General features: G+C 54.1%; 1 protein-coding gene across 3 annotated transcripts; it reads right to left on the reverse strand.

Moving 5' to 3' along the window:
* Positions 1 to 1,905: 1,905 nt before the first annotated feature.
* EFNB1 (ephrin B1) lies at positions 1,906 to 14,404 on the reverse strand. 3 transcript variants are annotated; one of them, XM_059680138.1, is made up of 6 exons: positions 13,483 to 13,617; positions 5,350 to 5,411; positions 4,386 to 4,663; positions 3,535 to 3,627; positions 3,200 to 3,328; positions 1,906 to 3,042 (listed from the first exon to the last, which is right to left on the reverse strand). In XM_059680138.1, the coding sequence occupies exons 2-6, from the start codon at positions 5,355 to 5,357 to the stop codon at positions 2,630 to 2,632; spliced, it is 921 nt and encodes a 306-aa protein (XP_059536121.1). In that variant the 5' UTR covers positions 5,358 to 5,411; positions 13,483 to 13,617; the 3' UTR covers positions 1,906 to 2,629. The 3 variants fall into 3 exon arrangements, with proteins under 3 accessions (XP_059536121.1, XP_059536119.1, XP_059536120.1); XM_059680136.1 differs by lacking the exon at positions 5,350 to 5,411 and having other exon boundaries at positions 13,483 to 14,400; XM_059680137.1 differs by lacking the exons at positions 3,535 to 3,627; positions 5,350 to 5,411 and having other exon boundaries at positions 13,483 to 14,404.
* Positions 14,405 to 16,089: the final 1,685 nt, after the last annotated feature.

Genomic DNA, 16,089 nt, shown 5'->3' on the forward strand with positions numbered 1-16,089 from the left:
AGCCTCCCTTCCCTCCCCCCTGCAGGTCCCTTGGCTCTGTGGCTCTTCTCTGCCTTCCTTCTCCATGCACTTCCCACTTCCCTCACAGCCCAGCCTGCTCCTTGGCTGGTTCACTGGGGCTTCCTGCTCTGGATCACGAACTAACCCTCCCCTTCCTTCCTCCTCCTCCTTTCCTCTAGTGCCTTCTTACCCATTTTTAGCTGCTGGGATCTCACTTGTACTCCTCTCCTGACATCTGTCTTAGCCATCTCCACAGGGAACACCCCCCACAAGACCTGCAGGCTGGAGTGGGAAGGCCCAGGCATTGCCAGATGGGGTCTCCGCCTTAGGACTGAGACCAAACCCTCTTCATGAACTTCACCACACTCTCCAACCTCCAGCCTGTGAGAGGTAGACTGCATGCTCAGAGCTGCTCTAGCTAGGGGACTTCAGCTGTCAGCCAGAAGCTCCCAAGTATGCCAAGGTGAGGGCTCTGGCATACACTGGAGTGGCCCAGCTCTGAAGACAGGGGATAGAAGATTCTTCTGGCTAAGAAGTGAACTGAGAAGCCTGAAGGAGCCCTAGGACCCAGTGGGCTGCAGCTGAGAGCCAGCTCTTGGGAAGTTATTCTATCCACCTCCAGGCATCCTGAGGCAGGGCAGGGCTGGGCCTGCCAGCAGGTCCCAGATCTAGCCCCAGCCCAGGTGGAGGCAGTACTTGTGGACACACCCAGATCCCCATGTGAACAAACCCTCCTCCATCCACCCTCTCTAGTTGAGCATAGTGCCATAGTGGACAGATCCCCAGAGCTAATGCCACAGAGGTGACAGGACACAGATGGGGAAATGGTCGAAGGCTCCAGCAGAACAAGGGGACAAAGAAACTGGGCAGGAGAGCAGGAGGGGCAGAAGGCTTGAGACACCTTACTCCACTAGGACAGCCACCCTCTTCCCATACTTGCCCAGATCACCCACCGTGTTTGTTTTTGGTTTCTGGCACAACTCTCTCTCTCTCTCTCTCTCTCTCTCTCTCTCTCTCTCTCTCTCCTCTCCTCTTCTCTCTCTCTCTCTCTCTCTCTCATACTCACTCATACATATACATTCATACTTCATCCCCCAACATCATGACACCATTTTACACTCATCTCCATGTGGTTAATTTTTTTTTAGTTCTCATTTTTTTTCTAAGAAAAAAGCAACAAGAAAATAATTCAGAGTTTATACAAAACATCTTTACATTATTTTTTTTCCAAAAAAGACTAGTATTTACACAATGGCAACAGAAACAAAAACAAAACGCTTTCCGACTGCCACCTGGAAGGGACTGGCTGTTCCGCTCCCTCTCTCCCACCTGGCACTAGGGTAGGCAACTGGCCAGGAGGCAGCATGAAAGTGGATGGTGTAAGGCCCAGCTCCTTCCACGGCCACTCTGGGAGCGCCTGCAAGGCACACTCAAGTGGCAGTCTGTTAACAGCCGTGCTGGCAAGGAGCCAGGGTCAAAGTGCACGGCGTGCTGGCCCAACCCTGGGCAGCTTCTTCCTCTTTCCAGGCCACAGCCCAAGATTAGGGGGCCAGTGAGAGCTGGCTTGGGGGGAACCCACCTGTGCTAGAGCCCAGAAAAGGAGCAGGCCACCTGGCCTTATACCCGCTTAGGTCTTTGCCCTGGGCCTCTGTCTCCCACCAGGCCAAAGGGGGCCAAATGTAAGGAGAGAACAGGAGGGGGAGGGGGAGAAGGTAGAACTCCCATCTCTGCAGGGCAAATAGCCACCTGGGCACCTCACCTCCCTCCACCCCCCATGAGGTCATCTGCCTGTAGCAGCTCTCCTGTTCCCCAGGCAACAGCCAATTAAGACGTTAATTACCGTGAGAGTGAGGGAAGCAGGAGATGCCCAAGAATCCCACAAGGAAGGGATTTTGTGTGTGTGTGTGTGTGTGTGTGTGTGTGTGTGTGTGTGTGTGTGTGAGAAAGGGTGGCAGCCACTACCCTATTGCCAAGATCAGCTTTGTAGCAGAAGGGTCAGGAGGGGAGGGTGAGACACCTTGCCCAAAGGCACTGTCATCTTCCCTCATGGGCAAGAACAGTCCTGGCCTCCCCGACCCCCAAATAACAGATAGGCCATCCTTTGCTTCCAGGCTGGCCACATCCTGGCCCTGGCCCTGGACACTTGTACTAGCTGAGCTGGGCTCAGAAAGCCTAGGCAGGGGCTGCCTTTTCATTTTTCTTCCAGAAAAAAAAAAAAAACAGATGAAAAGGAGTTGACAGCTAAAAAATGAACACAAAAACATTAAAAACAGTGATGATAGCAGACAAACAGTCCTGGGAAGGGGAAAAGGGAGTGAGGAGGGCAGGGCCAGGGGGGGGGCATCTCCCTGCTTACTGTCCATTAGCATCCAACCCTGCCCTCTTCGAAGGGGTGCCCCCACAGAGCCCAGAGGCCTGGCCAGAGGGGGAAGGCACAAGAGCATGGGGGCTGGGGGCATGAGTACCCCCTCCAAAGCCTAGGGGCAGGGCAAAGGGGGATTATAAAAGCCAAGAAACTACAAAACTAAATACAAAGGTGGGCACAGCTGGCAAGGGGAAGGGCATGGAGAGAAAGGAGAGGTGCAGTCCCCTCCAACAGTCCCTCAGGGCCCGAGGCCGTGCCGGGCTCTCAGACCTTGTAGTAGATGTTCGCTGGGCTCTGGGGTGGCATCTCCTGGACGATGTAGACGGGGTGCCCGTAGTCCCCACTCACCTTCTCATAGTGGGGGCAGTAGTTGTTTTCTGTAGTCCGTAAGGGGATGATGATGTCGCTGGGCTCGGTGCCCGCCGTGCCACTGCCCCCCTTGGGACTGGCCAGGGTACTGAGTGAGAGGGCAGGTGCCCGCTGCTGTGTGTGCTTGCGGTGTCGCTTGCGCAGCTTTAGCAGCAGAACCGTCAGGAAGATGATGATGAGCAGGAAGATGACGCAGCCAGCGCCAACAGCTGCAAACAATGCCACCTTGGAGTTGAAGAAGCCATCAGAGTCCCCGCTGCTGCCTCCGCTCCCACCTGGGCCACTCTTCTCTTCCTGGTTCACAGTCTCTGAGGAAGGGAAAGGGAGGGGAGGAACAGTTAAGGACACATGGCAGATTTTAGGCTGGGCCCCATCCTGCCTTTCTTCAGAGACAAGGCCTGAAAGGGCAGTGGCAATGGCTTCTGCCCTCTGGGTCCCAGAGTCTGGGAGACACCCATATATTACCATGCTTGCCGTCAGAATCACCCAGGGAGCCCCGACTACCGGGGGCCTGCGTGGCCATCTTGATAGTGTTGTCAGCCTCCTTGTTGGGTGGGCTAGTAGTCAACTGCTCAGGTGTCACAGCATTGGGGTCTGTGGGTGGAGAGAGGACAGGTGAGGGGAAGGGACCTCACCAGCATGAGGGACTCATTCATCTAGGGTGGGCCAAGTATGGGCTGTATACCAGACCTCAGCTACTTTAACTCTACTGCCCCCTCCCCTACTCCCAACACACTCACATTCAGTCAGAGACATCTGTTGCAAAGGCCTAACTAGGGACCCTCAAACTGGGCACTCACCTTGCCCGACCTTCATGATGATCTTCATGGTGCGTGTGCGGCACACACCTCCCTCCCGGTTTTCCAGTCCCTCCAGGCTCCCATTGGATGTAGCTGCAGCAAGATGCCAGTGCCATCAGGGGGAGAGACAGGCCTGCCCACATTACCCAGAAACCCTAGTGCTGCTTTAGGACAGAACTGGGAGGTGGAGAGTAGCAAGGAGCCCCCACCTACCTGTGATCCTTTCTACTTCTTTCCCTCCCACAGGGACAGAATAGCAAGCCCTACCCCTGCCCAAGGGTGCTGATCATGACCAGGCCCTGGCCCTCCTTTCTCAGTGGACACTAAGATATGTCTTCTCATTGGGCAATGTTGCTCAGCAGCAAAACAATGAGACTGGCATTTTGAGGGAGGCTTCTACACAAACTGGAAGAAATCCTGGATTAGGGGGTCAGAAGAACTGGGTTAGAGTCCCAATCCCATCCCTAACTCCCTGTGTGACCTCGGGCAAAAAGTCCTTCCCCCTCTTGGGGTGGCAGTTTCCCATAAAGAGAAAAGCCAAACAGCTGGCTGATCCCAAAGAGCTTTGCTAACTCTGCCCTTCCCAAGATTGGATCTTAGGTGGGCAAAGAAAATAAGAGAGAGAACACCACAAATTGGAGAACTCTCCCACTCGAGCCAAGGAGAGCTGGCAGTGGGCCCTTGGTGAATATTAGGGGCAGAATTCCAAGGCCAGGCTGGGAGGAGAGCATGCCAGTCTTCAAAGAGGACCAGATCAGGCAGAGCCTTAACTGTGTGCAGTCTCACTGCACTACTTAGAGGCAGCCATTGCTACAGAATAGGAGACACCCACATGATGGGCAGGGACTCACAGGTAATGTAATAATCATGGTGCTTCTTGAACTCCAGGCCCATGTAGTTGGGGCTGAACTCCTGGAACTTGATGGTGAAGCGGATTTCCTGCTCTGGCCGGTTGCAGGTGACCAGCACATTGGGGTCGAGCACAGTGCTGCAGGCAGCTGCCTGCTCAGGCCGAACCAGGTACAGCTTGTAGTACTCGTAGGGCCGCCCTGCTTCTGCTCGGGGACAGATTATGTCCAGCTTGTCTCCAATCTTTGGGTAGATCACCAGGCCCTTCCCACTCAGGAACCTGCTCAGAAGGGAAGAGAGGGTCAGCCTCAGGGTTGGGGCTTTCAGGCCATCTCCCAAGCCAGGGGAGCAAACAATGAGGGCTGGCTGGATCTCCTGAGTGGGGATAGCAAGAAGAGGAATTCTGTATTTCCTCCATCATGGGGCTGGGAGTGAGGACAGAGAACCACATTGCCAACAGGGAGTGGAAGGGGTGGCCCATGGGCAAGGCTGCCAGGCTTTTACTGCTTGGCAGGGTGGGGCACTGCTTAGCTGGGGGAGCCCTTTGTCTTAATGTGGCATTTCCGCAGGGGGTTGACGTGGCTGATGGGCTGTGTACCAAGGTGTCAGGCCTGTGCTGCCTTGGAAGTGGCAGTCCAATCCTCCTCCCACCACCATCACACTCACATTCCTTCATAGCCACTGCTTCCACCTCCTCTGCACACATGCGCATATATGTGTGTGTGCATGCGCACACACACACACAAGCCTACACATGCTTTAGCCACTACCCCCTGAAGCTCCCAGCCAATGGCTGGGGAAACTCAACCTGCCTGGGACTCATACCTTCTCTCCCATCCTTGCTAATATTGGGCATGATGGGGAGATAGGAACAGGCATCTCCTGGAGCCCAGGGGTAATGGGCACAGTCTCTGGCCAGGTGCAGCTCCACACAGATCTCCCCACTCCCACTGCCCAGTGTCCTACCTGGACATATCTCATCCCCATCATGCAAGAGTCTGAATCCCCAAACTTGACCAGTCTCACTCCTAAGAACAGAGAGAGGAGAGGGGACCAAAGCAGAGACAATAGATCATATAATATAGGGCCCTTGGAACCTCCTTCATCTGTGCTCTAACTTCCCCACATCCACACTGCCTCTGCTCCAGAGGAGATGGACAAATGCCATCTGAACTGGGTAGGTCTTCTACTCCAGAAGGCCGGACACTTGGGAATAGCAGAGGGAGGGCAGCTGCCCAGGGCCATCTATTCTCATCATTCTATCCTTGCCTAAGCACAAAGTAAAAAAGTGGTGTTCTCTTGGCCACATCTGAGCCTGGGCAGGCTGGAGATGGGAGCTAGGTAGTACTATGTAGGAGAAAGAAGACAGACTTTGAAATTAGACAGACAGGGCCTTTACTATTTCTGTAGCCTTGGATGTGCTACCTGTTCTTCCTGAGCCTCTGTTTCCTCCCTCATAAACTGGGGGTGGAAAGGGCCCTCCTCCCTAGGTGTCAGGCCTGTGCTGCCTTGGATGCAATGGCATACTCAGAGCATCTAGCACACAGTAAGCACTCAACATGTTTAACTTCAAGAGTCAGGCAGCCAGATACTGACACCAAGTACCTATGAGCCCAGTCTTGTTTCCTGAATGAGTGGATAGGAAGAAAAGATGTGGCCCCATCATCAAAGACTTTACTGTCTGGTAGGGATCAGAAAAGTAAATGTCCCATGTTCCAGCAATAGACAGCACAAGGCTCTCTCTCTCTCTCTCTCTCTCTCTCTCTCTCTCTCTATATATATATATATATATATATATATATATATATATATATATATATATATATATATATTTCAAACAGCAAGGGCTGGGGGCAGTGAGTGGAAGCACAGCTCATGTGAAGTGGATCCTAGGTGACAAATAAGAAGACAACACATAGCAAGAGTGAAGAGCATTGACTTGGGATGGTGAACACACAATACAATAGACATGATATATTGCAGAATTGTACACTTAAAACCTATGTAATTTTATTAACCAATGTCATCCCAATAAATTCAATAAAATTCAAAATAATTAAAAATTTTAATTTAATTTAAAAAGAGTGAACAGCAGTGGCTGGGACACAAAACTCAGGTCAGTGAATGGCCCAGTGATTGGTAGAGGAAGAGGTGGAAAAGCTTAGCTGGGGCCAGACTAAAAACCTTTGAGGTTCACAACCTGCACTGTGGGTTTCACCTCACTGGGGACAGACCTTCTAGCAGAATGACAATGAATGGCTGAAGGCAGTACTTCAAGAGAACAAAGCTGACAGTGGAAGAGCATGGTTCTACTTTGTGAGGGTACTTTCCACAGTGGGGACTACAAGGTATGAAGTATGAGGGCTATCTGGGAGCTCTGTGTCCTAACCCCAGGGTGGAAAATGACAGCCAAGGAGGCCAGTAGGGGAACTAGACCAAGTAGATGAAGGACCTGAAGAAAGGCAGCCCTCTCTTCATGTCTAGTGAAGCTCCACCAAGCTGGGGCCTGCCATCTTGCTGTGCAGGATTGTAAAATCCATGAGGTCTCCCCCTTAGTACCTAACTTTATTGTACCCCAGAGGGCCAGAAAGGAAGCAGGCATGGGATGGGGGCACACATAAACATTTAAGAGAGAATGTCCCCACCCCATGTTCCATAAAAAGCCAAGAAGTTTCACCAAAGCCTCTATATTTCCCAAGGTATTTTTCACTTTCCAATCCTCACAATGGTTCCATCCAGACAGCAGGATTAGACAACTTCTAACACCTTAGAGCCACAAGGAAGCTTAGACCCACTGAGCCCAGGCTCCCCATGTGAAGCTATGATAAGATGAACGTTATTATTAAAGGGAGATACTCAGAGCCAATCAGGACTTAGATGCTTAGTCCCTAGAGCATCTAAGACAGGGGTCCTCAAACTACGGCCCACGGGCCACATGCAAATATAAATATTGTATTTGTTCCCGTTTTGTTTTTTTACTTCAAAATAAGGTATGTGCAGTGTGCATAGGAATTTGTTCATAGTTTTTTTTTATAGTCCGGCCCTCCAATGGTCTGAGGGACAGTGAACTGGCCCCCTGTTTAAAAAGTTTGAGGACCCCTGATCTAAGAAAACCTTGTACAGCTGCACCTCAACAAGACCCCACCTGTAGGTGACAGCATTGAGGGCATGCAAGGGGGTACAGGCCAGCTCAGCTTTCTAATAATCTGGCCCTGGCTTACTCACCAGGGTGTCCTGTCTGCCCTGAGCACAGTCTTCCATTGCCACTCAAGATCTGGAGCCCTAGAATTGGAACACAGGGCTTCCAGCTAACTGGAACCCAAAGACATGGAGGAAACAGATGTCTACATAATGGGTGGGGGCAGGAGAAGAAGAGAGGACTATTGCCCCCAATACCCCTCAGACTCACTTCAACCTCAGTGAACAGAGTTAATAAATATTCATAAGTTCATTTGCATAGCAGCTGGCAAAGGGAAAGGTACCTTCCCCTAAAGTGCAAAAGGGAGAGGAGCCTGAGGAGACCTGTCTTCCTTGACTCTGAGCCCCCACCACTGGGAAAACTGATTCTTGGTCTATGAGAGGCCCAAGAAAGTGGCAAGGGCCCACAAGGATTGGGTATGTAGCCTGTGAGAGAGTGAGGTTATGAAGCCATGTACAACACTAGTCACATTGTACAGGGGAACCCTGAAAGTCTTGTCTCATACTCACCAGGTTAGGAATAGGGGCAGGAGAGGAGGAGGAAGAGATTGTCCCCAAGTTAAAGTCTTTATCCTCTGCTTTTCAAAAACCACTACTGCCCCCACTATCAAGTCAAGCTTTCCTGCCTGGGGCCACCCCCAGACAAAGCCCTTTTCTGGAAACTAAGGGGATTGACATGGCCCAGCAGGAAGCCTGAAGCAGGTTGTCATGGTAACCCCTGAGGACTTCCCTCCTTAGCATCTGATAGCCCCTGGGTCCCATGGAGCCACCCCAAGGAGTAAAAGGACTTGGGGAACGCAGCCTGTGCAGTTCAGTTCCTGCCTTGGGGCCTGCCTTTTCCCCTGCATCCTAGCCCATGTCTCTCCCACAGCCTTCCCACCAATGACAGCTTAAAAAGAACTCTGGATAGGAGAAGCCTCAAGGATCTAGGTAGTAGCCTCCAAGGCCCTGGACTGATCAGAGGCTAACTGGCCCCTGCTTCTTTTGTCCAGCTGAACCCCTCTCCACTCATACACATACAATGTCCAGGGGGGAGAGTTTTCAGTGTGGGGTTATGCCCAGAAAGCTTGCCCATGTTTGACCAAATCTACACTTCTTTTCTCCTCATCATTACCTCAAGCTCTAGGAACTTGTGGTCAGAGAGTGGCCAAAGGGAGAGCCTGGTTCAAGGCCATGCTAGTCCAAGTTTAGTAGAAAGACTAGCCACAGTCTTGATTGGGTGACCCCAGCACCACCACGCCTGTACCCCCCAGGGTGGTAGGACCAGTGGAGGACAGAACCCAAGCCAGAGATCAAGTCAGCTCTCATCCCAGCAAGGGTGGGGAGCCCCCAAATTAAAGGCTCCTCTTTCACTCCCCCAGCTCCACCCAGCCCCTGAGGCAGCAGGAGCAGGCCTGGCATGTCCCAGCAGTGCCCGCCCAGGAGTGGGTGGGCAGGAACAGCAGCTGGGTCCTGGCACATGCACAGCACTGTCGGAGACAGGGAAGCCAGGAGAGTCCCAGAGGAGGCCATCTCCACACCCACACTGGACTATGACCTCCTATCTGCCCCACCTGGCCAATGCTAGGGTTCACTGGGGGCTTAACCTTCCCTTCCTCATTGTCTGCTTTCTGTGGGGTCCCTGAGAGGAAGATTCCTGGACTAGAGAGGAAGCAACAGTGCTGTTCAGAGCTCAGGAGGGAGAGTGCCAGGTAGTGAGTTGGCTGTCTCTAGTTCAGGTCACATGAGCAGGCTGCCCTCAGAGGCAGGCCCAGCAAAGTCAAATGAGAAAGTCAGAGCACTGCTCATCCTACACAGGCAGGGCCTGAATCACAAGGACAGATGCACCCACACCTGTGAGATGAGAGGGGAACCCAGAGAGGCAAGGAGCCAGTGCCTCTTCCTAAACTTCACCTTGAATTCCCATTTCTCGTAGAGTCCACGGCAGCAGAATGGCGTGGACAGAATGGCACACAGGACAGCTCTACTTTTACAGGCTTACTGACTGACTGTAGACAAGTCACTTCCCTTTTCTAGGTGTATGCCTCCTCATCTTGGAAATGGTTATGGTTTCAACTTCCCAGGGCTGTTGGGAACAACCAATGAGCTCACATATAAGGACACTTGTGAGTAGCAAGGTGCTGCCTAACTGTTAGCATAACAAGAACAGTGATATTTAGAAGTCAGAAGCTTATGGTGCTGGCTGTTAGCACCCCCACCCAAAATGAGTACCAGATGAACACACCCAGGAGGGGCTTCTGTGGGCACAGGGTAAGGAACCCCAAATGTGGCTGGTGAGCATTCCTCCACCTCAGCTCCCCTATCACAGGGTGAACCTCCCCCAAACCTGGTGTTCCCATGGCAACCAGCAGCCTCCTGGCTGGCCACCCTTTCTCTAGTCCCAACCCCCCAAAATCATGATGCACAGTAGTACCCTGGGCCCGCCCATCATCAGCCACTGAGCTGGTGAGGCAATGGAGAGCCTGAGGGGAGAAAGGGAACCCTTGATTCAGCCCCCACCCCAGCCTCACAGGCCCTTCTAGCCTTGGCCTGGCTGCACAGGGCGGGGGTGGAGAGGGAGAGTAACAGGGAACTCAATGAGCTGGGTTCCCATCACTCTCAGGCCCCCACCTATGGCCAATCAGCCACAGAGTAGAGGAGGTCGGGACCCTAGCCGCCATGGCGAGGGGCCCCATAAGCTGGCCTCCCCAGGTCTGTGAGCTGGAACAGCTGTGAGGGGGCTGGGGACAACACTTTGGCTTGTAGCGGGCAAGCCTGGGTTGGGGTCTGCAGCTGCCCCCACCCATGCTAAATGGAGTCAAAGGGTCCCAGATGCCAAGCTGAACCCCCACCCCCACCCCCTTGTAGAGAAGGTGTAATGTGATCTTAGGCACATTCCCACTCCCTGTAGGTGGGGGAACCTGAGTGGGGGGCAAGAAGGGGTCAGAACGGGACTGAGAGACTGAACTGCAGCAGCTGGACTTGCCTGAGGACTCAAATGTGAGGCTTGCCGGCTGCCCCAAGCTCTCAGGAGAGGAGGCTGGGGGAGGGGGCGACCCTAGGACCTTCCATCACAGCTCTTCAGCCAAGTGCATGCGCACACTCTGGTTCCTCCCAGCCTCTAGTGGGACCAACCTCCCCCTCCCCACCCTGCACTCCTCAGACAAAGCGGACAAGAGAGGCCAAGGAGGCAGTAGCTCTTGCCACCCAGGGTCTACCACACTGGGAAGCCCCAGTGCCAATTTGGGAAAGAGGCTGGGAGTCTTGAACTGGCCCTTCCAGCTCCCCTCTGACGGTCAGGACTAGGGTGTGCCCTGGAACCTGCAAACATACCTCTGGCCCCACCACTTCTTTATTTTGATATTTTTCCCAAGGAGGAAGCAATTAAGCAGGGTTTATAAGCACTGGGAGATGTGTGTGGGGGGGGGGGCGTTGCCAGCTCCTGACAGGGCTGAGGAGACAGACCAAAAGCCAGGAAGAAGAAGGGAGGGAAGAGAGAAAATGAGCCTGTGAGGGAGCACGGGCATGTGCGAGAAACAAAAGGACTTGAGAAAAAGAGGCAGAGAGTGACTAAGAGTGAGAGGGAGTGTGAGAAAGAGGGAGAGCTGAGGAGCCTGGCTAGAGAGGGAAGGTGAGTGCAGATCAGAGAAGGCCAACCAACAGGGACCTGAGAGGGAGAACCAGAAGCAAAGAGGGAGATGGACAGAGGGAGACTGTTCATTTGAAAGGCTGTGGCAGCCTAAGGGTTGGGTGCAGAGGCAGAGGTAGCCCCCAGAGCTCCAGTGGAGCTGAGGGTAGTGCCTCCCTCCTGTCTTCTTGCCCACCCCCATGGTGGCTGCAGACCCCTGATAGGAGATGGAAGGGGGGCGGGGGGCACACAGGGGTACCAGAACCAGTCCCCAACCATTCCCAAAACCTGCTCAATTATAGAGTAGAATTCATGCAGGTCCTACTGAATCCTCAGTCATCACCCCCCCCCACACACACACACACACAGAATGCCTGCACTCAGCCTGAAGTGGATGTAGGGGTGTCAGACCTCAAAAACCTGCAAACGAGTCCAGAGCACTAAAAACTCAAAACACAAAAAGGGAGAAACTCAGAGAAATCCTGTTTCTCCCAGCTCCCCCCACCCCACCACCTCAACTCTGCAGGAGGGCTCCCTTCCAGCTGTGGAGCTGCATGCTATCTCTGGTTAGAGACCTGAGAGAGCAATTAGGTCACTCCCATGAGCCCCTATGATGGGCTACCCCAGGCGGCTTTCAGCTCTCCTGGCTCAAGAGGGAGCATTTCCAGCCTCTACCCTTAAGGGGGAGAACTGGACACTTTACAACCTTTCCTTCTAGGCTCAGCAGCCCAGGGCCCCCAGACCACTTTGAGTGCCTACTGTTAGTAGAGCCCTGTGCCTGATATGGCTTTGGGTATGGGAGAAATTCTTGCTACTCCTTTTCCAAGACCAAGACAGAGCCCTCCATCCTGACCCTGATTTAGCTACCCCGTTGAACAGTAAATAGGACCCTACCTTAACCCAAGGAGAAGAGAACTAAAGAAGCTGTCTTCTCCCACTCCAAGGCTCAGATATCCCTGGGACCTAAGAGTCTGAGGCCGACAGGAGCCCAGGAAGTTAGCAGGGAGCCCAGGACAGTGGATAAGAAAAGATTTCAGATATAGGAATGGGAGAGCACAGACAGGGCAGGCCAAGGCCCTCCACTTTCCCACTATGTCCAAGCCAGCCCCCCCCCCGCCACTTTCCCACTAAGTGGAGGGTGTCTGCACACTGCGGGGACCTCAAGAAAACAGGAAGGAAGAGCAATTTTGACCCTACGTTCCAACCTGAGTCCTGATGCCAAAGGAGAAAAAGGTCCAGAGGTCACCACACAGCCCCATTCACTCCCTACTAACAGCCCAGAAACCAGTGAGCCACCGCCCAGAAAGGTGTGTGTGTTGCTGGGGGGGGGGGGATTATAAAGGGGAAGGAGGAGGGAAAAAAAAGAAAGGATCTCCTCTACATAGCTGTCTCCCCAACCCCTTGGGGGAAAGCTAAGCACAGCTTCCCAGTCTGAGGGACATAGGGTGTGGGCGAAGGGACCGCCTGGGCAGGAATCCTTCAAATCCTTCACTCCCCTCCCTCTTCCCTCCCAGGCTGAGCGCCCCCCCTTCTCCCTGGTGCCTTGGAATCTCTGCCACCGGATCCACTGGAACCCCCCCCTCACGGGCGCTGGGTTGAACCCCCCCCCCACAAACCGCTCTTCCACTCCGCCCCTCTCCACCCGCCGCCTTTGTGCGCCTGGAAGCAGCGCCCGCCCTTCCAAGGCCCGGCAGGGAGAAAAGGGGGGCTAGAAGAAACAGCAAAACGTAAAGCTAGGGAGGCAAACCAGGGAAGAAAGAGAAATGAAAATGGGAGAAGCCCGAATTGGTATAGGGGCGCTGCCGCCCCCCCCCCCCCCAAGCGGGAGTCCCGCGCCTAGGTCCCTTCATAGCTAAACAAACGAGGAACCAATGTTTTGGCCTCATCCCCAGCCCAGGTCAAAGTCGCCCCCCACCCCTATGCTCTGGGCGAAAACCGCCACGTTCTCAGGGGCCCCAGAAGGGGCTGCCTTCTCCCCCCACCACCCAGCTCTGTAGTGCGCTACCGAGCGCCTGCACTCCCAGCTCCCCCTGGAGTGACCATCTCGACTTGATCTGGGAGGTATGAAGGAGAGGGCCCACAAGCTGCGGGGTCACAACACAGACAAGTGCCCCCACCTCAACCCGCCGCACCCTGCCCTGCCCGTCCGCAGAAAAACACACTCGAAAAAGCCAGAGACAAAATGAGGCGCCGCTCTTCTTCCAAACATTTCCCCACTTGCACTCAGGGGCGCTCGGCCTCATCCGGAGGGAGTGCCTCCCACCCCAGGGAGTAGAGAAGATTAAGTTACTCACTTGGGGTTGAGGGAACTCCAGGACACAGGCTCCAGGTTCTTGGCCAGTGGCGTGGCAAGCCGGCACAGCGCCAACACGACCATCGCCACAAGCCACTTTCCGAGCCAACGCTGCCCGGGCCGGGCCATCTTCCCGGGGGGCAGGCTGCAGTTCCGGATCTCCTGGCGCCTCCTCAGCAAAACTGGCCTCGTCTTGCCGCCGTGCCGCGCTGCGCTCTGAAACGCTCAGGCTCCCATCCTCCCCGGCCACCGGCCTTGAAGTGCTCCCCTCCCGCAGGCTTCGGTGCCGCTCTTCTTCTCCCGGCCGGCCAGGAGGACTCACTGGGCAGTCGCCCCCAACCTGGGCACAGGCTGGGGCCTCCGAGGGCTCGTTCTCCTGACCTCTCCTCCGCACCAGACGCGACAGGGGCTCGGCGCCCCCGGGTGCACCCGCCTGATTCCGCTCTGCTTTCCGAGATTGTTTGGGACTGCGTACCCTTTCCCCTACAGGGTCTCCCCGCTGGGGATTCGGTGGCCGCCCCGACGCCTCGACTGTCCCGGGATCGGCACCCCTCGGAAGATGTGGGCTTCTCCTTACAATCGGAGCGCGGTTCGGGAGCTCCCACCTGGCTCGCCCTGACACAAGTTCCGTTCCTCCAGGCCACACTGGGACTCCGGGCTCCGCGCCCCCGACAGCTTCTACTTCAACGCGGGCCCCGGTCAGTGCACTTAAAAGAGAGGGGAGATGCGGCTGAGCGAGCTAGTCCCATCAGTTTGTGCTACTGAAGCCTCGCAGGGTCGCCGAGTCCTAGCTCCCCTGCGATTGCGCCCGAGGGTCTTCGGCCAATACTAGCCTCACACACCTCGCACTGCGGTCCAGCACGCATAGACTCCCTCCGCGGCTGCTAAGCTGTCTACTCCCGTGCTCACACGAAAGCAAGGCCAACCCTACTGCTCTTAGCCAATAGCAACCTCCGTTTCAGGGTCCTTGCCCCTTACCACGCCCCCGAACAGGAAGGGGCGGGGCTTCAGGGAGCTGTTAAGGACGCCGCGCTCTCATGGCACCAATCTGAGTGTGTGGCTCGTGCGGTTAAGGGTGGGTCCTGCCTAGTCCTGTTCCCAGAGCGCTCACCCGTGGGAAGTTGGCGCTCCTCTACAGCTGTCGGCTTCCTCTCCTCCCCGCGCGTCTGGTCAACACTCAGACCCACTGTCCTAAACCACACAGGCCCTGTCACAAGTATCCCGAGAAAGTAGTACTTCCATTCTCTTTTATATACACACGAGCCCTGAAGTCATGCTCTCTGTGGCAAGGATAGCCTGTTTGCTCCAAGGCCAGCCTCCCGTATAACTCTGGTGGCCATTCCTCCTTCCGCCCTTTCAATGAAATGTCTGCTTGTACATTGACCCAGAGACCTGTACATACAAACAGATAGTGGTGGGTAGTGGGGATTCAGATGGGTTAAGTACGGGATTCCCGGTGTGGGGGTGAGTTTTTAACCCCTAGGTACTAGGCCTTCGGAATTTCAGATTTGGAGGAGAGCCACAGGAGCACAGATTTAGAGTAAGGTCCTGTCAGAAGGTGCAGGCAAAGCCTCGAATAGGTCAGCAGGGATAAGAGGGCACCTCCATAAAGATAGACACCTTAAAGGCAAAGAAGAAAGGCGCAGGGCAGGCCCCTTTTCAAAAAGCAAAAGAGGGCGTTCAGAACTCGCAGACACCGGACTCCAGCCTCTCCCGGCCTGCCATCTGGGTCTTTGTCTCCCAGCCCTACCCCATTCTCCCAGCCCCTCCTCGCTTCCTTGCTTATAACTTTGGCTCCATCCCACAGCTTGGCCCTCCCGGTCCAACCCGCTTGCCCTGGTAAGAGCCCAACAGACACACCCACGTGCTAATATCTCCCCCTACTGGTCTTTCATAGTACTGCGGGCACCTGGGACAAATGACGCTCTCACTGAACTGGAGCGTGGCACACACAAGCTTGGCACAAGCACTTAAACACAAGACCTGGAACAGATATCAAAAACCACGCCCGAGTGTAAGGAATAAGAGAAAGCACAGTAAAAAGATGTGGATTTGGGATTGCCAAGAATATGAAGTCCCCTTACCGTTTCTTTATGGAAATAATTAAGTGAGGAACCATTTGAGACACCAAAGTGCTCTACCATTTATACAGTTTCATTCCTTTATCTCATTTAAGTAGGAGGCTGATTCTCTTATTATCTCTGGCTGTAGAGAGAGCCTCTGTTTGGGGGAAAATAAAAAGAAGCGGGACCCCTCCTACTCTCAGGGATAGGGCATCCAGAGTGAGAAGGATCTGGGTAGACAGGGAGGAGGAGGAGTTATCTAGAGTCTCTCAGATCCCAGCTGGGCCCCTTATTGGGGTATGAGCAAGGAGAGATGAGAATAAGATGCAAGGGCACCCCAAACTCAAGCTTGGAAACAAAGATCACCCCCTCCCCTCTGCAAGTGCATGGCAGAACATCAAAACCTGAGTATGGAAAGCAGCCTGCCACATACTGGGTACCTATTCTGTGCCAATAACTGTGGTAGATGAATTTCCTTTTGCAATCCTTTGAGATTAGTTTCATTATCCCCATTTTACATAAATGGGAAACTAAGGCTCAGGGAG

This window comes from Myotis daubentonii, chromosome X (genome assembly GCF_963259705.1).
Source record: "Myotis daubentonii chromosome X, mMyoDau2.1, whole genome shotgun sequence".
NCBI lineage: Eukaryota > Metazoa > Chordata > Mammalia > Chiroptera > Vespertilionidae > Myotis > Myotis daubentonii.